The following is a 22,797-nucleotide window of genomic DNA, read 5'->3' on the forward strand; positions in this document are numbered from 1 at the left end:
TGGTGTGGCTAAGTAGTTTTATAGCCCTGTAGTTTGTACATTGTTGTATGTCTCCCTTGTTTTTGTAGACAGGTACTGATATACTGCTTCTCCATTCGTCTGGCATTTTTCCAACTTCCATAATTCTATTAAATAGAATTGCTAGCCAACTTATTCCTGTCTCTCCCAATGCACTCCATACTTCCCCAGGAATGTCATCTGGTCCGACTGCTTTTCCTTTCTTTATTTTTTGAAGCGCTTGAGCCACTTCCTCGTTTGTTATTCTGGTAACCATTGCTGTTACTGTCTCCGTTAACTCCACAGGCTGTCTTGTCTATCAAATTCTTCATTTAATAAACTGTCAAAATACTTTCTCCATCTCTTTTTGACATCCTTTTCGTGAATTAGTATTTTATTATTTTCATCTCGGATACATCTACTCTGATTAAATCTCTTTCTTTCTTTGCTCTCTGTTTGGCTATTTTATGTATCTTTGCTTCGCCTTCCCAGTATCAAGTTGATCGTATAGGTTTGAATACGCTTCTGCTTTAGCTTTTGCTACTGTTACTTTCGCTTCCTTTTTGGCGCCTATACAGGGTGTCCCGGAAAATAGTGCGTTCCTTTAAGGTATGGATAGAATACACAATTTAGAACAAAAAAGTCCTATACCATTTTTTTCTAAAGTTACCCGTTTCCAAAAAAAAGATTACATTGGTTTCCATATACCTGAATTTTAATCTTCAGAAAATGAAATAATCTGGCAACATGTTACGCACTGGTGAATAAGAACTCGTTTGTGTCTTACAGTATTTAAAATATTCCAACCTAATACTTACTATTTTTGTTTACTATAATTTTTTTTAAAATGTAGTTGAAATATGGCATAATTTTAAACGAATTATACTTACATATTTTAAGATGAAAACACATATTTTAACTGAACCACCACTTTTGCGAACACTTGAATTCATAGAGGAACATGCACTCACACTCATACGACGAGAAATTCCAGCAAAACATTTTGAAAGAATTTTAGTAGATATTATGCCTCTCCATTTATTGATCTGCCATAAATAAACAACATAATATCATAATATTACTCATGAACACACGACTCAAAAACATTTTCGGCGTTGACACTAAACAGGATTCTTCCAAATTATCTGTTTACTAAACATGGGACTATTTACGTTGAGATTCTTGTACTTCACAGAGTTGCCAGATTTGAATTTGCGTTCCAAAATGTTTTATAGTTTTTTGGTCAAACGGTTGAATTTAGAAAAAAATGTTATAAGAGTTTTTTGTTCTACATGGTGCCTTCTACCTATACCTTTAAGGAACGCACTATTTTCCGGGACACCCTGTATAGTTTTGAAGATCTATGCCCGATCTGGTTTCTTGCCACTTTTTATATACTTTTCCCTTGTACTTCATTTGACCACCATCAAGTCTCTTTATCCTCAAACTTCTTTCCTGACGTTTCCCAAGTATTTCAATAGTCGTCTCTCGACAGGACAGGACTACACCTACAAACCACAATAAGAAAATAATAGGATAGAGATGAATTTGCAGAAGATATCGCCAACCTCGTTTTAAGACGGCACCTAAAGAAGAAGAAGAAGCTTCAACTGAAGTTGTCAGACCACCTTTTTCTCGGGTATCCTACTGCCTTCTTCCTATTGACGATTTCTCTCTTACTCTTCGTATTATTCTGTTTTCTGTGATTCTACATGTTGATTCCATTCTATGTATTCTTTCCCAATGTTGATTTCCCCAATTCCACATCTCACTCTTATTTTGCTACTTCTTACTATATCTCTTTTGCTCTTAGTCAGTTTTTTTTGTTAGACTTTCATTTCTGCTGTATCTGATGATCTTTGTGTTTTGACTGTACATATTGTACGAAAACTTCTGTAGGTATATTTATATTCTCCGGTTTTAATTTCATAATTTGTAGTTTGTTTTATTAGAACTTGATTAATTAATATCGTTAAATGCACAATTTAGCAACTTAAATCAAACGATCTCACTTTCACCTTTATTTCGACACAACCCTGTATGTTGTAATTGACTCATTTAAATTTTATTAATTCTCGACCTTAGACCACAAAGCAAAATGATAAGGTGGAAGAGGACTGGTTTAAATTAGGATTTGAAGGTAATCAGTCATTTTCATAGTGATAATATCAGCGGCGAAATGAGGGAAATAGTGGTATTGTTGTTGTTAGTTTTGTTTCAGCTGTGCTTAGGAAAACCGGTGGAAAATAACGGTGATGAGCTTGTTGGAGTAGCTGTGGTGAGTACTGGTTGTCCTACATGGTTTATTAATATTTTAATTTACTATTTTATTTGGGAGTAAGCCACAATTTAAGTTTGAAATTAAATTTATTTGACATTTCGATTTCCACTTCGGAGACAAAAGGTGGTCTTTAAAAAACTGCAATTGGTAATCCATATTCTAACGTTTTTAAAACAGTGCAAATCTACCTATACAAAAAAAATTTAAAGAAAAAGAAATTTTTATAATATCAAATAAAAAGTAGCTGTGGCCTACTTTGTTCCTATTTGATAAGAACAACCCAAATACGAATTATTCGTAGATATTAGATTAAAAAATAATAATAATATTATTATTTTTTAATCTAATATCCACGAATAATTCGTATTATTATTATTATTATTTTTTAATCTAATATCTACGAATAATTCGTATTTGGGTTGTTCTTATCAAATAGGAACAAAGTAGGCCACAGCTACTTTTTATTTGATATTATAAAAATTTCTTTTTCTTTAAATTTTTTTTGTATCGGTAGATTTGCACTGTTTTAAAAAGGTTAGAGGAAAGTAACGAAATAATAATATGGAATAGTGTCCTAATATGGAATTCCTTGATTTCTCCGAAATTATAAGTTGGAAGCGCACTACAAGACCATCCTCTATTTCAGTCGCTCTCTTTATTATCGTATTCACACCTCTGTGTCAGATGCGCGAACGATACGTGTCTGGCAGGCGCGTTTTCTTTTATCGTCTCGCAGAAAATTTCAAAGGTAAATATATTTAACGAGTATTATTGGTTATTATGAAGGAATACAGACTTGTTGTTATGCTATTGAGTATATCGATAGTACCTTTATTTTAATATTTTATGACTTCTGTAATTAAAACATTACGGCTTGAAAAAATGTTGATACTAGTTTGAACTAATGCACAAATCCAAATATGGACAGTCGTTGGTGCCTAATTATGGAATAGTGGATTAAGTGCATAATGTGTGGGCCGTGGGCTGATTATAATTGTGCTGGTCCAGAGTTTCATACATGGATCTGTGATGACTGCAAGTGAATTAAGCTAGGTACTTCTTTCATTTTTCACAATTTTCTTATTTAAATTTATTTGATCTCAGATGTCTATGTCTATTTTTAATATTGATATGTTGGTTTATGCCTATATTCCATATATGAGTACCTATTCCATATTTGGTTACTTATTTGGGATTTTGTTTTTTTGTTCGGTTTTTATTGTTAATTAAGTTATTTAATAGAAGGCTTTTAATTACTACATAAAAATGTATGACTCATTTGTCATAACATTAAACTGTTTTAATTTCTATAAAAGTATATTTTTATATCCCCAAAACAAAATGGTATTCCATAATTGGCGACTTTCGTCTACAGGGTGATTGATTAGTAGGGTAAAGCTCAATAGCTCCGCTATAGTAATAGATAGCAATAAAAGTTAATAACAAAAATTTTAGCCACCTTTGAGCTTCACATTACAAAATTAGTTAGAATGTTACGGGGTGTTCGATAACACAGTGGCAGACCAAACTTATGTTTTTTTTTTAATGGAACACCCTATATTTTATTTTAAATTCGAAATCCTGTTAACTTCTCCATCACAAAAATATAAAGGTTTGTTATGTTATACAGGGTATTTACAAAGTTATAACCAATTTTATATGAAAATCGTAACAAGTTCAACTCCCTGTATAAATAAAAATAAGCAAAACAACAATGGTTTATTAATGTCATATTTTTTAACGTATTGTCAAAATTTTCAAGATTGGTCGATATTGCTAATTTTCTTTATATCAAATACAGGGTGAGTCAAAACTCAAGTACATTATTTTCTCAGTAATTTTTAATGGAACACCCTGTATTTTATATCACTATTGAACAGTACCATTACCGTATTTTAATTTTTAGATAACATTCCCTATGTCTAAATTTATTAGTTTTCGAGATATTTTCGTTTTTCAATGGACCAGTAGCGTGGCCACCCAAATCACCAGAATTTAATAAACTGGACTGATTTTTTTGGGGTTACGTTAATAATGAAGTTTATAAAATACCTTCAACAACAAGGGATGAGATGAAAAATAGAATACAAAGTGTATTTCGATGCGTTAATTTACAAATGCTCCATAGAGTAAGTAGCTCATTCAATGATCGTTTTTAGGCGTACATAAATGTGTTAGGAGATAATTTTGAACACCTTATGTAATTAAATATTAAAAATATTTTATTAAAAGTATCTTCTAATTTTTTCAAACATGTTTTTTTTGCAAAATGTATTACTGATAAATTATGTTTCGTTTTTTATTTGTTACATTGTTACATTTACATACAAAAGTAGTGTTTAATTGTCTTCACAAAATATTGTATTTTGTGTTTGTGTATTTTTTTGTAAAGTTTATTACTAATTTTCTTTGTTTATTTGTTGCATTTACATAAAAAGATAGTTTTTAATTGTTTCAAAAATGTTGCATGTAGTGGTTGTGTTTTTGTTTGTAAAATGTATTACTAATAAATTATTTTTATTTCTTTATTTACTACAGTGTTACATTGATTACCGGATTGATAATCGGTAATCTTCAATTGTCAATTCAGTCATGGCTTACTTAAAATTTAGATAAATTAAAACACCTAAAATAATTTGCTCTAAAAAATGAAAATATCTCGAAAACTAATAAATTTGGGCATAGGGAATGTTATATAAAAATTTAAAGTACGTTAATGTTACTTTTCAATAATGATATAAAATACAGGGTGTTCCATTTAACATTACTGAGAAAATAATGTACTTGCGTTTTGACTCACCCTGTATTTGATATAAAGAAAATTAGCAATATCAATAATTCTTAAAAATTTTGACAATAAATAAAAAAATATGGCATTAATAAACCATTGCTGTTGTGCTTATTTTTATTTATACAGGGAGTGGAACTTGTTACGATTTTCATACAAAATTGGTGATAACTATGTAAATACCCTGTATAACATTACAAACCTTTATATTTTTGTGATGGAGAAGTTAACAGGATTTCGAATATAAAATAAAATATAGGGTGTTCCATTTAAAAAAACATAAGTTAGGTCTGTCACTGTGTTATCGAACACCCTGTAACATTCTAACTAATTTTGTAATATGAAGCTCAACGGTGGCTAAAATTTTTGTTTTTAACTTTTATTGCTATCTATTACTATAGCGGAGCTATTGAGCTTCACCCTACTAATCAATCACCCTGTATAATTCATATATTTTTTAAAAGCTTATTTTTTTGCGTTTTTATCTTGTCCACTGAACGTGAGTTATCACGTCCGTGGACAGTCACCTCTGTAGTGAATGGTATTGAAAGTCTGTTTTTAAACAAGATATTAGAAATAACAAAACGAATTGTCGATAAACGATTTGTTTTTATGTTGTATTATCTGTCATAGATGTAAAATTAATTTCATTGGATCAGCTATTAATTTATATATGTAGGTTTAAAGCTTGTCACAAAATATTTGCCTTGTCCGTACACCTTCTTCTTTTTCTTTAAGTACTGTGCCCAAATTTTAGGCGTGGATAGCTTCCATGACAATTTGCCTGTATCATTCTCGATCTTGTGCAGCATGAAATGATTGATCTGCTGATAAGCCAGTCCATTGACGAAGGTTTCGGAGCCATGAATATTTCTTTCGACCAATTCCTCTTTTTCCGTCGATCTTTCCATCGAGTATTAACTGCAGTATCCTGTATCTGTATTCTTAATAAATTTTAAAGTTCGCGCACATATTAAATTACCACAAATGTTTCCCAGATGGCGAGGCAAGTATAAAACCAAACTTAGAGTATGGAAATTTTTTTACCCTCTCCCAAAATTTTCCATGCTCTAAGAAACCAAACAAATTGTTAAACGCATCAGTGAAGTTATTTCAACAGGCATTTTGCGTATAAAGAGTGATTTGTTTGGTGAAATTTGTTTCGTCAAGACCTTTTGTCACATCTGTGGACCCTTAAAAAAGTAAGTGTAATTTTAGATTTGGATTTTAGGACCAAACTGCAACTAAAATATACAAAGCTGATTATATTCCACAGTCAAAACATTTTCTACTCTCAAAAATGTGATGTGTAGATTGTTAGTAACGTATTTTTCGTCACGTCGGTGGATTATTGTTTTCCACGGACGTTGCAAAATATCTATTACAAGTAACATTATATTTTATTTTAAAACTACTTAGCTTGGCCTCTAGCATTTCTTTGACAAGTGGCTATATCTCAATCCAGTTTAAAAAAAAACCATATTTATTGAATCTTAATTATTATAAAACTTCTGCCCATTTATTAAGAATGATCCATTTATGCAAGATTATGGATGTAAAAATAAGTAAAAAATATTTCATTTATATTTAGTTGTGAATATTGACGTAAGATGATAAAAGATAAGAGATCTAAAAAAATATGAGTGCGTATACGCGTGTCAACTCCTTAGGGGAAAATGGATAAGAAGCAAGCCCCCCGTCTTTGACAGTAATGAATAAAAAAGGTCTCCCACACTAAAAAATTATTTTATTTTTATAAACATTATTTAAACTAAAAACTAGAAGAGGTATGTGTTCATTAGACTGAAAAATTGTCTATTAATTATATATATTTTTTTGTGCAGTGAAACAACTCGACGTGAGTTTAGTAAACACCTTCGATTGTTTGAATATTTAATAATATATTATGTGTGTTATCTATCCACTTATTTAAATATATTCAACAACATTTAAAGTGGCATACCTACATAAATATATTATTGTCACGAATTGTATTGTAGTATTAGATAATTTTAAAATATGCACATATAAATGGCCGAAATAATAGAAAAAAATATGTACTATCTATTTTAGAATTACAATTTAGAATAAGGGTAAAAGACCTATTCATTAATGAAAATGTTTAAAAATCCGTATCATTATTGTTTCTAGTTTTGACAAAAACTAACATACTACTACTGCAGTTAATAGAGTTTTTAATAGAGAAGTACTGAAACTTTACTGATTAATTACAGCCATTACTATACAAAAGCTTCCCTTCCTATATCCTACGCAAAATCAGTTGCAATATCAGTGCCAACATAAAGCGTAAGCGTAAGGGAAATGATCCTGGATCAGTCTATTATTAGATACTAGAATCTAAATCTCTCCGTTCCGATGGTGAAAAAAATTCATTACTATGGTGAATGTTCTCAGAGAGTGTCGAAGAGTGTGCATACCTAGGTCACACGATCAAACTAGGCAAATCAAACAGAATTAAACCGCAGAAATAACTAGAGCTTCACGATATTCGATAAAAATATCAATATTGTATTGATATCGTATCGAAAACCAATACGATACCGATACAATACATACTCTGAAATCAATACAATACTCTTGTATTGTCGATATACTTGCCTCGATGTTATTGAAAATATCGATATCGAGAAAAAAAAATAAAATGCTACAGCTGATTGATTATATTTTGTGGAATAGGTATTTAGATCATAATTATTTACATAAAAGTATTAAGTGATCTGCAACCCAAGCATCAGCTGTTATAATATTTTACACTCTAGTATAGTACCTGAACTTGAAACTCTTGAGAGTGAGTAAATGACTGTTATGATTACATGGTTTATCAAGTGTTTATCAAGTTTATTCAACAAAAGTACTGAATTGCGATTTATTCCGAATCTCCGGGGACTTCCCTATCTTTTTAAAAGTAGGTTTTAAACAATACAGAATTAGTTAGTTTTAGTCGACTTTCAAAGAAGCATTCAGCCATATTCAATTTTTATAAGAATCTATAAGTTATAAGAAATCTATTTATGTTCAAATTATTTTTCATATATAGTCTATTGCTAAAAATTATTAATATAGCTAAATGTTTTAATTTTAGTATACAGGATTGGTTGAAACTGAATGAGTATTTCTTGAGTTTTCTCAAATGGAGCACCTTGTATTTTCGCATTGTAATGAAATGGTATTTTATGGTAGTTCATTATTTCCTATTTATATTTATGATGCTTCATTATTTCCTATTTCTATTTATGATACTTCATTATTTTTGAGTTATTATTGCCCAACATTAATTGCTACAACAATTACATGAAATTTTATTTAAGCTAAGGTTGCTAAAATGGTTGAAAAATCAATTACTACAATCATAAATTATATTTACGCCATAATGCTTAAATCTGCATTTTTTTTTCATTTAAAAAGGGTGGATTTCACCCCTAAAATGCAAGAAGCGCAGGTTGGAACCTTATCATTTTTGTTTCCTGAGACATCCTCTAACTACTCACCAATTTTCATGAGAATCAATGGAGGTTCAACGAAATCTGAGGTCAGAATCTTTGATGACTGCACTTTCAGAAATATAAAAAATAATTTTAAAGCAAGGGTGGATTCCACCCCTAAAATGCAAAGAGCGCAAATCGGAACTATGTCACCTTTGTTCCTTAAGGTATCCTCTAACCACTTACCAATTTTCAAAAAAATCTATTGAGGTTCAACGAAATCAGAGGTAATAGCTCAAATCCACCTTCAGTGGGCGCAATATGCATATTTTAAGAGCTTTGTTTAATAAAGATAGTGATAAATGAATAAAGAATAAAATCAATGGAAAAATCCCAATAGTTGGCTGTATACCATAGTTTAAAAACCTATACAGAAGTAAAAACTTCAAATTGTATTTTGGTATAAAATAGTTTATTTAAAACTTCTAAAAGTCATCCACATGGATTGCAAAACGTTTTCGTTCTGAACAGAACATCTTCAGTGCCTGGAATGAAGTATTTCCACGTTAGATTAAGGCAAAAAGGTTAAAATTGTGACTGTTAATGAGAAAATTATGTGGAGAATACTTACATTCCGCAAAGTAGTTGTAACTAGCACACCAATGAAGGTGGTAACTTCAAAATATATGGCTTACATTATACTTTATGATAAAATATTATGACTACAAGTCGATGTTACTAGATTAAAATATGTATGTGCCTAAAGAGCAACATGCTTCCCTGCTCGAAAAAACTAGGTACTTGCCATTTGAATTAGCACAGACCAACTGATGTAAAATGAAAAGGAATGACAAAGAGTGACATGACAAGACAAGGTAAAGTCAATTTTTGGTTACGAACTTCAAAAAGTGTAGTTTTAATTTTTGGATTTTAATAAAATGTAAAGGTAGGTAATAGCTGATTGAAAATATAATTAAAAATGTTTAAAAAATAAGTTGAGAATCTATTGTAAAGTCTAAATAGCAACTCTCTAATCCAGAAAAAACCAACAAACCTAAAGTTTTTTCTGGATTAGAGAGTTGCTATTTAGACTTTACAATAGATTCTCAACTTATTTTTTAAACATTTTTAATTATATTTTCAATCAGCTATTACCTACCTTTACATTTTATTAAAATCCAAAAATTAAAACTACACTTTTTGAAGTTCGTAACCAAAAATTGACTTTACCTTGTCTTGTCATGTCACTCTTTGTCATTCCTTTTCATTTTACATCAGTTGGTCTGTGCTAATTCAAATGGCAAGTACCTAGTTTTTTCGAGCAGGGAAGCATGTTGCTCTTTAGGCACATACATATTTTAATCTAGTAACATCGACTTGTAGTCATAATATTTTATCATAAGGTATAATGTAAGCCATATATTTTGAAGTTACCACCTTCATTGGTGTGCTAGTTACAACTACTTTGCGGAATGTAAGTATTCTCCACATAATTTTCTCATTAACAGTCACAATTTTAACCTTTTTGCCTTAATCTAACGTGGAAATACTTCATTCCAGGCACTGAAGATGTTCTGTTCAGAACGAAAACGTTTTGCAATCCATGTGGATGACTTTTAGAAGTTTTAAATAAACTATTTTATACCAAAATACAATTTGAAGTTTTTACTTCTGTATAGGTGAATAAAGAATAGTTTTTTTTATTAATTTAATGTCTTTTTAATTATGTCAAGGATTATTATATTTAATATTCCTTTTTATGTCGTATCGAAATCAATAGCAATACGATATTTTTATAAGAAAGTATTGCCGATATCGATACTCGATACGATACTTCATTGGCGTAACCAATACAATTCTCAATACTTAAAAAGTATCGATATTGTATCGTATCGTTAAGCTCTAGAAATAACTAGAAGGATCCGAATGACTTGGACAGCAGTAGACGATCAAACTAGGCAAATCAAACAGAATAAAGAAAAGCATTGTTGAAAAACAAAAAGATACCAATAAATCTAAAGAAAAGGGTAGTAAACAGTTGTATTCTACCAGTCATGACCTATAGAATGGAGATGATGAGACTTACAGAGGTATCAGCCAATAGATCAGGGCCGGATTTACCACTACTCCGACTAGGCACTGGCCTAGAGCGCCAAATTTGTTGGGGCACGGAACAGGCAAATTTTGTTCGGTGCATCACAAAACCGGCAACCAACTTCTACATCATCAAAGCAGCACTATTCATCAGATTAAAAAGACAGTTATTTAACTAATAAGCTATTTTCTCGTAAACTTAAAAATGGAGAAATAATAAATAGAAATTGGATGTCATTTTCTAAGAGAAAAGGCTCTGTGTTTTGTGTCCGTGCATATTTTTCAGTTGCTCTGCTAACGCAAATACATTTACAACCGGTTTTAATGATTGAAAAAAGGCTTCACAAAGAGTGGTTGACCACGAAAATTCTCCTTGTCATAAGTCACACCAGAAAGCGTTAAAATTGAGGTCAAATAAAGGGACAGGCAAAGTTCAAGTCTTGCTGATCAGTTAAATAAGGAAACTAAAAACTAGAGGAATGTTCTTAAGCGTGTTGTTGCCGCTGTAAAATTTCTATCCACAAAATAGACCAGGGCGGATCTGTAAAAATATTAGTACATTTGGACGTTGAGAGGTGACTCAAATTTTTTTGCAGAAATTGCTTGAAAATAAATCAAATAATAATATTTGAGTTATCCTCCCTCTCAAAAAGGTCCGGAACATTGTTTAAATAAACAAAATGTCAAAAAATTAAGGAAAAATTCGATTTTTTTCTTGGTTTTTTGATTATAACTTTAAAAGTATTCATTTCCGAGAAAAGTTGTACTGACATAAAAGTTACGTAATTAAATTTCCTATAATATAGAATTAGTTAAAAATTTAAGAAATACTCACAATTGTTGCAAAATAGCAATAATTTTGAAAAAAACATACAAAAACAAGTATTCGCATTTTACGTTTTTCAACCATTTATGCTACACTTAGGACCTTCATATTTCACCTTGAACAATTTTATGATACAGTAAAACAATACTGTAAATTTCATTAAGATCGGTTCAATAGATTTTGCAAAATAAATTTTGCAATCCAGCTTTCGTAAAAAAAATTCATTTTTTCAAAATGTTACAGGACTGAAAATAAAGCAGATAGCAAGTTGAAAATTTTTTTGCACATAGAAGTGTACTGTACCATTCATTTGCAATTTTGCAAAATTAAAATCGCTTAACACCACGGCGTCAGGAATTTTTTTAAATAAGCATTAATTATTGGTGCTACGCGCAGGACAGCGGATAGGTTGCTCTGATTGGGCATTTCAGTGACCTTTTATAATGATTGATACATTTTAATTTTTATGACATTTTGATATAAATAAATAAATTTGTTTATTGCAAAATAAAAACACATACTCTATCCTTTGAAATAACACTTTTATTAGCAAAAACTTTCTTTGTTCATATATTTTAACTTAAATAATAAAAGTTTATTATTTTTAAACATATTCAATTGTTTAAACAATATTTCACAAACAATAATAAAATTAGTTTGATTTTTGTGGAATTAAAATATTAAAATACAACAAAATATAGAGTAAGAAAGTAATATATTAGATAAAGATTAGAAGAAATTTTGGTGGAAATCAACCTGTGTGAATCGAACACAGCTGTCCTGCGCGTAGCACCAAAATTATTGTTTATTTCAAAAATTTTCTGACGCCGTGGTAATTAATCGATTTTAATTTTGAAAATAGAAAATGAAAGGTAGAGTACATTTCTATAAGCAAAAAAAAATTCAACTTGCTATCTGCTTTACTTTCAGTCCTGTAACATTTTGAAAAAATGAATTTTTTTTGCGAAAGCTGTATTGCAAAATTTATTTTGCAAAATCTATTGAACCGATCTTAATGAAATTTACAGTATTGTTTTACTGTATCATAAAGTTTTTCAGGGAGAAATATGAAGCTCCTAAGTGTAGCATAAATGGTTGAAAAACGTAAAATGCGAATACTTGTTTTTGTATGGTTTTTTCGCAATTATTGCTATTTTGCAACTAGGGTTACTATTTTTTAAATTTTTAACCAATTCTATATTGTAGTAAATTGAATTACGCAACTTTTATGCCAGTACAACTTTTCTCGGAAATGAATACTTTTAAAGTTACAATCAAAAAACAAAGAAAAAAATCGAATTTTTCCTTCAATTTTTGACATTTTGATTATTTAAACAATGTTCCGGACCTTTTTGAGAGGGAGGATAACTCAAATATTATTATTTGAATTATTTTCAATCAATTTCTGCAAAAAAATTTGAGTCACCTCTCAACGTCCATCTCAAAACAGATCCGCCCTGGACTAAAAGGATTAGCTTTTCGTGGTAGCCATGAATATTTAGGACTGTTTGAGAAGGAATCTTTTTAGGTTTAATACAATTTTTATTCGAATTTGACTCCTGTTTTGCAGAGCAATTGAAAGTATATGGTGATGGAGGTTCAGGTACAACTTCAATCATTTCCTAGTCAACATATGAAGAAATTATCCTTCTTATAGCTGAAAATGTTCGAAGATGAATTAAATGAAGCTAAGGAAGCAAAATATTTTGGAATTATGGTAGACTCCACTCCAGATATATCTCATATTGACCAATTAACGTTGGTACTAAGGAATATAACTAGAGATGGCATACCCGTAGAACGCTTTTTGTGTTTTTACCTAACGTCGGACACAAAGCTGAAGAGATTGTAAATGCTATTATCGATGTTTGTGATAAATTCGATTTGGATATCACAAAATGTCGTGGTTAGTCATATGACAATGCCAGTAATATGGTAGGGACTCAGGTGTTCAAACCAGAATCCAAAAACTATATCCTTAGGCTGAGTATGTCCCACGTGCCGTTCATTCTTTAAATCTGTAGGATCTGTGGCCGTTAGTTCATATGTGGTTGCTGTTTCTTTTTTTGGTCTACTTCAAGAACTGTATAATTTTTTCACAAGTTCAACCCATCGATGGGAGCTTTATTTGAACCAAAATGCTCTGTGGTACTTCAAAGCCTACCTAAAACACCTTGGTTAGCAAGAAACGATGCTTGTAGAGCTCTGAAAGAAAATTGGCCGGTAATTACAGAATCTTTGAAACTAATGGAGAATGACAGGAACGAAAAACCTTCATGCCGTAGTGATGCATCTGCTCTAAGATTAAACCTTGAATCACTAAAGACAGTATTTTGGTCTAAAGACGACATCAAAGCAAAAGTGGGTAGAAACTGGCACCAAATAGCAAAAAACAGAGAAGAATGGAGAACTTATGGGGAGCCCTTTGTCCAGGAGTGGATGCAAACAGGCTGACGAGGAAGAAGAAGTTCATCCTTGACGTCAGAGATTGTTTTATTACGTCAATAATTTTTAATCACTAACTTAGGAATTTAGAAATATTATAGACTAAGAGCCGCTATAGGTGAAATTTCTTAATCATTTTAGGCACGACGGGACCCTATAACTTAAATAGTAGAACCTAAAAGAAAACGTTTGAGCACTGTGCCGTCACTTTTCAGTGGCACATGCGTCTACAGTGGCGCATCAAACTTTCCACTTATGGACGGGATACATAAATTAAAAAATACCCTCCCTCATTACCAGAATTTAATTTTTTTCATTTTTTTAAGTTCTATGTGATTAAGACATAAGATTCATCGTAATTTTAACCCACCACCCCCTTCTCCCTGCCCCCACCATCAAAAACTTTATTTTTCGATTTTATTTTTTTTTTGGTGGGATGCACTCAATTTTAAAATTTCAAAAAATTCACACGCATAGTTAAGGCTTTTATAAAACACGTCTATTTTTATAGACCTGTAGGTTGAGTGTACATAACCTCAAAAAAATTAAAAAAATTTTTTTTTTGGAAAAAAGTATATAACTTTTTTTTGTGGACAGCTGCAGATCTAATTTTTTCTTAGTCTTGTGTATTTTATCAAACACTATATTTCTAATTTTTTTCAGATTTTTCTGTAACGATGGTCACCTTCAAAAATCCAAAAAACTGTTTTTTAAGGGGGTTTTGGGGGGTTTGAACGTGTTTTTCTGATTTTTAAATATTCTAAAGAACTCAGTTACTTCAAGTTATTATTATTATTATTATTATTATTATACAATAATATCGAGCCAATGCAAAGCTTATGTGGCTCAAAATACAAAATAATTGTAGGTCTTAAACTAAATAATATAACATAAAACAAATTCTTACAAAATAAATACAATTCATAATATTCACAAAATAAATATTCTTACAAAATAAATAAATATTCAAAAGTATTGGCTTTTACAAAAGTTCTTACAACAATAGCAAATTTAAAAAAAAAAGATACAAAAATTAGAAAGTATACATAAAGATTACAAATTTTTTTTTCATAAAGAGAAAACATAAAATATATCCTTTACATTTTATAACAACTATTTTCATAAAAAATGTTAACATATGAATATCGGGATTAGAAGATGAAAATGACAAAACATCAGCAAACTTAGCATGTAAAGAAGCAATATTAGTATAAACAAATATTTATTGTTGTCAACTTTATTCGTTTTTTGCGGTGGGTTGTTGGTTAGTACTAACAATGGTTGGAACCTTATTAATATACTTTATTGTTAGATCCTTATCAAGTATTTTTCGTTTTTCCAGTTCCTCTCGCACTTTATGCAAATAGTTAATCTGATATTTGGTTAAATCATCCTTTAAAACAACTCTAGAAAATTGGGTACCTAGCAACCTCCTCTTATTTCGTAACATAAACAAAGGACTATCATTATCGAAAAATTTAACCTTTACTGGCCTAGGCTTATTGCTAAATTTTCCAATTCTAAAAACGGACGCAAATGAAGGATTTCGCGGTTTTATTGTATCTATAATCGTGGAAACTGTGGATACATCCTCCGCCTCCTTATCATCACCTTCTGGTTCTGGTAGATTATACAAAATTAGGTTAAACGATTTCTGATGACGAGCAATTTATTCCTGAACACAGTCCTCGAACTCCATCGGACTAGTTTTTGAAGATTGTTCCAAGACCCCAAGACGCTCCTCAATCGATGCAAATCTGTCAGACAACTTAGAAATTAAATGAGTCAATTTATTGAACTTATCTTCGAATGTACAGCAAGTGTTACAGACGATTCTTAATAACTTTGATTTTGCCCTAGTTATTCTTATAACCTCTTCCTGTGCAATATCTAGGCATTGAATATGAATCGGTAAATTGCACGACATACAATTAAACGCATTCTTATTGTCAACAATCGACAACTTACAATTTGGACATTTGTTCACCTTTATTGGGATTCTGAAACTTGACTGGCCTAATACTTGATTACTGGTAATGACTTCTAAAATTCTGGTTCTATAAGCTACAGGTACAAGTACGACTATAGCAGACAATTATTGTTTTTATAATAATAGGTATCACTCGATACTTATATGTACAGTCGTAAATAATTGAAAAACCACAATAAAATATACTTTGGATGAACTCACCCCTTTACTGTAATATGCGTTTGTTATCACGTATTACGTTTGAATACTTTGATACTAATTTTAATTGAAAAAAACCACTCTTTTTACGTGAATTATACACAGCGATATAAATACGTGTAATTGCTTTAACGACCTTTTAACGATTATGATTATGATATGATACATATAACCTATAAAAACAACATTGATTTGATATATGATGAAGTCTATAAAATAGGGAAAATCCCCCAAAACCCCCCAAAAAACAGTTTTTCCGATTTTTTAAGGTGGGGAGCCTTACGGAAAAATCTGAAAAAAATTAAAAATATAGTGTTTGATAAAACACACAAGATTAAGAAAAATTAGACCTGCAGCTATTCCTCAAAAAAAGTTATACGCTTTTTTGGAAAAAAAAATTTCTTTTAATTTTTTGAGGTTATGTACACTCTACCTATGGGTCTATAAAAAATAGGCATGTTTTATAAAAGCCTCAGCTATGCTATGTGAATTTTTTGAAATTTTAAAATTGATTGCATCCCACCAAAAAAAAAAAAACGAAAAATGAATTTTTTTATGGCGGGGGCAGGAAGAAGGGGGTGGTGGGTTAAAATTACGCTGAATCCTATGTGTTAATCACATAGAACTTAAAAAAATAAAAAAAAATTTAATTCTGTTAGTAAGTTCTGTTAACTTTTAATTTATTTATCCCGTCCATAAATAAGTGGAAAGTTTGATGCGCCACTGTCGACGCATGTGCCACTGAAAAGTGACGGCACAGTGTTCAAACGTTTTCTTTTAGGTTCTACTATTTAAGTTATAGGGTCCCATCGTGCCTAAAATGATTAAGAAATTTCACCTATAACGGCTCTTAGTCTATTACGTTTATATTTTATTTCAGACAATAATTTGTGTTTTATTGCGGAAATAATTTTTAATCACCAAATCACGAATTTTTGAATTTTATATGTTTTATGATTGTATAAAAAATATTTATTACGTTTTGTGATTATTCATAATTTAAAATACTGTTTATCGAGCATTACTATCACAACTGGATGGTGTTCTGCTATAATAATCTAAGCTACATATCTATTGTTCAGAGTAAATGAGCATAATGTATCTACCTACTTTAAAAAAATCACTGATAAAAAATAAGGCCACATTTGTATACTACAATAAATACAGGCTACCTTAAAAAACGTGCAAAAGCAAAATAAATACATAACATAACATAACATAACATAATCGATAATCCTCGTATAACGTAAGGTGTCGAGGTATCTTCTTTACTCGTTATTATCTGCGAACTTACGCCATTTTTTTCGGTCCCTAGCTAATTCTTTGACTTCCTACCACGATTTTCCTCTATTCTACAATATTTCTATCACACTGGTATTCCACGTTTTCCTTGGTCGGCCTCTCCTGTTTTTCCCTATCGGCCTCGCTTCCCATGTCATTTTAACCTGTCTGCCGTCGTTCATTCTAAATAAGTGCCCAGTCCATTTTAATTTCTTGTCATGAATTTTTTACTTTAATGATTTTACTTTTAATTCTCTTCTAATATCTTCGCTACGTCTTTTATCGGTCCTCCTAGCTTCCACGACTTTTCTTAAATAACTCATTTCCTCGGCTTGCAATCTCTTTTCTTGTTTGTCGTTCCATACCAAATTCTCTGCTCCATATGTAGTGATAGGTACGTAAATTGTTTTAAATATTATCATTTTGGTTTTCCTTGTTATTTCTTTTTTATTTAAGAAGTTTATATACATCGAATGATATGTTCTTGTGGCTGCTGTTATCCTATTTCCAATTTCGTCTTCTTGTGTCCCCTTCTTATTTAAAATTATTCGAAAGTTTTTAAATGTATCTACCTGTTCTATTTTTTTGCCTTGGATTTCAATATTTAGGTTAACATCTTTTTTGGATATTGCCATTATTTTTGTTTTTTCCATATTAATTATTAGATTGTAATTTTTTAATTCTGCCTCCCAGATTCTTATGTTCTCCTCCAGAGCCCTTTCAGTTCTTGCCACAATAACAATACCATCTGCAAATACACAGGCTTCGATTTTTATTTGTTGTAGGTTTCTGTCTCCTATGGTATATTTTTTTGTTTTTGGCCAGCACTTTTTAATTACTTCGTCTATTACACAGATAAACAGTAGGGGGCTCAATACCCCTCCTTGTCTGACTCCGTCGTTATTCGTAAATTTGCTGGAATTGCCTGTTCTTACCTGATTTATGGTATTGCAATACAAACGCTGGATTGTGGTTATCAGTTCCATATCCACTTCCTTATTTGTCAAGCTTTGCCATATTCCCTCTCTGCTCACCATGTCAAAAGCTTTTTTCATATCTAGGAATCCCAAATATACCGTTTCATCTTTTAGTATGGCTTTTTCGATGATCTGCTGTAGAGTGAAGATAAGGTCCTGGAAACTATGTGCTGGCCTAAACCCACTTTGAATATCTGCTAATCTAGGCTCGACTAGATACAGGAGCTTCCGTTCTAGGATAATTTCGTAGACTTTTAATGTTGAACAGAGCAACGATATGCCTCTGTAATTTCCACATTCTCTCGAATCTCCTGTTTTGTGTATAGGCAATATTATAGCCGTGTTCCAGTCACTCGGTATTTTTTTAGTTTTCCATGTTAGGTTTAACAGTTCATAAAGTTCCTTTTTGCCAATTCTCCCAGATATTTCCACAACTCGGCATCTAATCCATCTATATCTTCAACTTTGCCTATTTTTAGTTGGGTTAAGGCATCTTCCACTTCATACATTTGTATTTTATTGTATCCAATTATATCTATTGTTCTTCTGTGGTTGTATTGTTTAACTTTGCTGTTTTGCTGTCTGCTGTTGTCTTGTCTTTGCTTAAAAGATCCATAAAATATTCTTTCCATCTTTCTATAATGTGGTCTTTTTCAGTTATTATATTCCCATTCCGATCTTTAACCTGCTGCAGCTTCATTTGTGGTTCTTTTATCATATTTTTTAGGACTCGGTAAAATAATTTATTATTATGGGTTCTATTTTCTTCCATACGTTTCCCAAAAACATTTTATTGTTTAAATAATTGTTTAAATATTTTATTATTTTGCAAAATAAAAAACATTTTATTGTGAAAAGTGAGATGCTCTTAGATCTCCCTCAGCCTTCTTAGCTCCAGTAATTCATTGGTTTGCATATTTTAGAAACCACGAAAATGTTGCAGAAAATTGGTCTCAATAGAGTTTTGTTCTGAATATTATTTAATTATTTTATTAGCAAAACTTTCATGTTATTTCGTTGTGAATCGATACTGGCAGCCCGAATCTTAGTGTGTTCAGAGATAATCAAATATGCACTCTCTGATGATAACCTAATAAGGTTTGAAACCGGTTCAAGTGCTTATGGTGCTCTCTGAATAAACTAAAATATAAGACGGCTCTTGCTTCGTTTTACAACGAAGTAATTATATATTTAATTATTAGATACTTTATTGTTTGCTCAATTTATCTTACATTTTATTTTTTTTAGTGTTATAGACATGGAGATCGAGCACCTGTATCGTCTTTCCCTAATGATCCCTATATTGACGCTAAGTATTGGCCAGACGGCATCGGAGAATTGGTGAATGTAAGTACATATATTTATGTTTTGATGCTGTTATCTTTTAAAATGATAAATATTATCAATTAATTTATGCATGATCGATCATGTACAAATTAGTATTTTTGTATAATTAAATATGGTAACACCTGGCAATTGTACTGAAATAATTATATATTTAATCATACTATTAAAATTAAACAATAAATAGAAATAGTAATAAATAATGCATCCGAGTTCGAACAAATGGTCCAAGCTGGAACAGCAGAACTACGAATGACGAAGTATTGGAAATAATGAACAAATATCCTCATATGGTCAACACAATCAAAATTAGAAAGACGTCATAATATCTCGGCCACATACTGTGCCATAGTGAATTTGAGCAGCTCCAGGTAATATTACAAGGCAAAATCGAAGGTAAAAGGGGTATAGGAAGAAATAAAAAATCATTGCTCCAAAACATCAGAGATCGTACCCACACAACAGGGAATGATCTAATTCATCAAGCCCAGAACAGAGAGAAATTTGTTTATATATTGATCTCCAACCTCAATAGAGAATTCACTTAGGAGGAGGAGGTTCAAACAAATAAAGACTAACATACTTCTCAGGAATTCATTTCTCTCCCATACATCTCCATAGTTCTTTTTTAGGAACTGTGTCGTACGCCTTCTTACGATCTACACATATCAAATGTAGTCCCCTTGACCTTGGCGATTAACATGGTAAAACTGTCTATACAGTAGAACCTCGATTATCCGTCAGGGCACCGGACCAAGGGTATGACGGATAATCGAAAAGACGGTTAACAGAACATTTAAAAAAATTAAAAATTCATAGTACAACTCTCAAACTTCATTTGTATGGTTTGTTTGAGATATAAGAGTGATTTGTGCTCGTACAATCGAATCAATTTAAAAATCTTTGTTTCACTGTTGATTCACATTTTGCGACTGCTGAATTTCTTAATCGGCATAAGACCATGCAATCTACTTTATTGGCTTCTTCTTGTTAAGAATACCACTCGATGAATTATTGCATATGCGACGCAGCTTCTCTAGATTATTTACGCAAATCTTTGTCAGTTACAATAAGTTCATCAACACATTCAGTCAAATTCCAAGTCTGTGTCAGCTTCTGAATCTGTTTGGTCCGCCTTTGTTGCCATTTCAACGATTTCTTTATCTGTCAGCAGTGGATAGCTGTTTGTGTCATCACAAATCAAATTGATTTTTTTTTTATTTTTTTACATTAAAATTTTTGCTTATGCAGTCAATACGACTTCTGTCTGTACCCTGACGGTTAACAGAGGTGACGGTTAATGGAGAGACGGATAATCGAGGTTCCACTGTATCTCGAGCTATTATTCTAAATAGTTGCTCTGGATTCTTTATTTCTATCCACTCTCTAATATTCCTCAACCAAGAGGCCTGTTTTTCTACCAATTCCTCTGCGTCCTTCGATTTTACCCATCATAATAAGTTAAAGAATATTATATCGGTTCCCTCTTACTTCGTGTCCAAAATAGGTCGTATTTCTACATTTAATGTTATTAGGTAGCTCGCGAGCAGCATTTGCTCTCGTGGGGACTGCTACATTTGTCAGCATAGCTGTCCATAGTATTTTTAGTGTACATCTGTGCAGCCACATTTCAAAAGCCTCCAAACGATTAATGATGGATATTTTTAATGTCCATGCTTTGACACCATATAAGAGGACTGACCAAATGTAACATTTAATCATGTGCTCTTGAAGTTGAAATTGTAATTTATCATTACAGAAGAATGACCTCATTTTTAAAAAAGTTGTGTGGGCTATTTCGATTCTACATTTTATCTCTTTATCTGGATCTAGTTTTTCAGTAATATGGCAACCAAGTTGTTTAAAATTGGATAGGTCTTTGAATTATATGACCATCAACATATTATAACCGTGAATTTGGATGTATAAAACGGCTAAACACCATGTATTTTGTTTTTGAACAGTTTATGTTTAGGCGAAACTCTCTTCCCACTGTATCAATGGCATTTAAAAGGCATTGTAATCCATTCATGTCATCATTTAATCCCTTTATAGGAAATTTTAATAAATTATATATCTCTTATAAAGGATTTTACTTAAATTTTTTGTATTTTTTATTGTTACAGAAAGGAAAAGTGCATCAATTTCAATTGGGTCAATGGCTTCGACGTCGTTACAAGAACTTCCTGTCTACTCGGTATTACCCTACAGAGCTATATGTTCGCTCTACAGACGTAGATAGAACCCTCAATTCTGCAGCATCCAACTTAGCTGGGTTGTATTATCCCGATGGAAGCCCATATCCTGTTGAATGGCCTCAAGAGTTACCTTGGAACCCGGTACCTATCCATACAGTAGAATACAAAAAAGATGCTGTGCTCGCTATGAAAAAAGAATGTAAGAATTTTGAGAAGCTGTACCAGGAGACCCTAGACTCTGAGTACTTTAAGAATGTAATGAAGAACCACACAGAGCTCAAAGAATTTGTCGAAAGTAAAACTGGTTGGAACGTTACTTTGGACCTATTTCGAAATCTTTGGACTGTATTGTATATCTACAACGAAACAAATTCTTCCTATGTTCCAGATTGGGCCAATGAAATAGACCAAGAAGAGCTAGCTCAATTGGCAGGACTTTCTTTCAGTACCGAAACGTTCACGACCAAACTGCAACGCTTTAAAGTTGGACCTTTTTTTGATTATCTTAACAACTATTTTGACGGGATTTTGAATGGTACGAATCCTAAATTTCTGATGCTCTCTGCGCACGATGGTACTATTGCGTCCATTTTGAATACCTTCGGAGATTATAATTACAAACCCCCTCAGTTTTGTTCGACGATTATTTGGGAGTTGTATAGGACTTCTGCAGGAGAACCATACTTGAATATATATTTTAAGGACGGTTTTAAGACTGAATCTGTTGTAGAACTAAAGATCGGAAATTGTATAAGTGCTTGTAGATTAGATTTTTACAAAAAAGTGTTCAGAAATATAACCGTTGATGAAGACAGTTGGAAACATGAGTGTAAATCTTGATTATCAACAATTTTAATTTGTTACTTAATCATTGTACATATTTCAAATTCAAATAAAAATTTCTAAATGAATAAATTTTCTGAAAAAAAATCAAA

The 22,797-nt window shown here is 31.4% G+C and overlaps 1 protein-coding gene across 1 annotated transcript; it reads left to right on the top strand.

The window, feature by feature from the left end:
* Positions 1-2,107: 2,107 nt before the first annotated feature.
* LOC126886324 (testicular acid phosphatase homolog) lies at positions 2,108-22,797 on the top strand. Its single transcript, XM_050653200.1, has 3 exons — positions 2,108-2,275; positions 19,569-19,667; positions 21,791-22,797. The coding sequence occupies exons 1-3, from the start codon at positions 2,177-2,179 to the stop codon at positions 22,700-22,702; spliced, it is 1,110 nt and encodes a 369-aa protein (XP_050509157.1). The 5' UTR covers positions 2,108-2,176; the 3' UTR covers positions 22,703-22,797.

The sequence above is a fragment of the Diabrotica virgifera genome, chromosome 1, assembly GCF_917563875.1.
Source record: "Diabrotica virgifera virgifera chromosome 1, PGI_DIABVI_V3a".
Classification (NCBI taxonomy): Eukaryota; Metazoa; Arthropoda; class Insecta; order Coleoptera; family Chrysomelidae; genus Diabrotica; species Diabrotica virgifera.

What these genes read in the sequence shown, in the direction of transcription:
- LOC126886324 (XM_050653200.1), top strand. Translation starts at nt 2,177, where the DNA reads ATGAGGGAAATAGTGGTATTGTTGTTGTTAGTTTTGTTTCAGCTGTGC. An exon ending in AGCTTGTTGGAGTAGCTGTG is followed by an intron (nt 2,276 to 19,568) that starts GTGAGTACTGGT and finishes TATTTTTTTTAG; the next exon opens with TGTTATAGACATGGAGATCG. An exon ending in GCATCGGAGAATTGGTGAAT is followed by an intron (nt 19,668 to 21,790) that starts GTAAGTACATAT and finishes TTATTGTTACAG; the next exon opens with AAAGGAAAAGTGCATCAATT.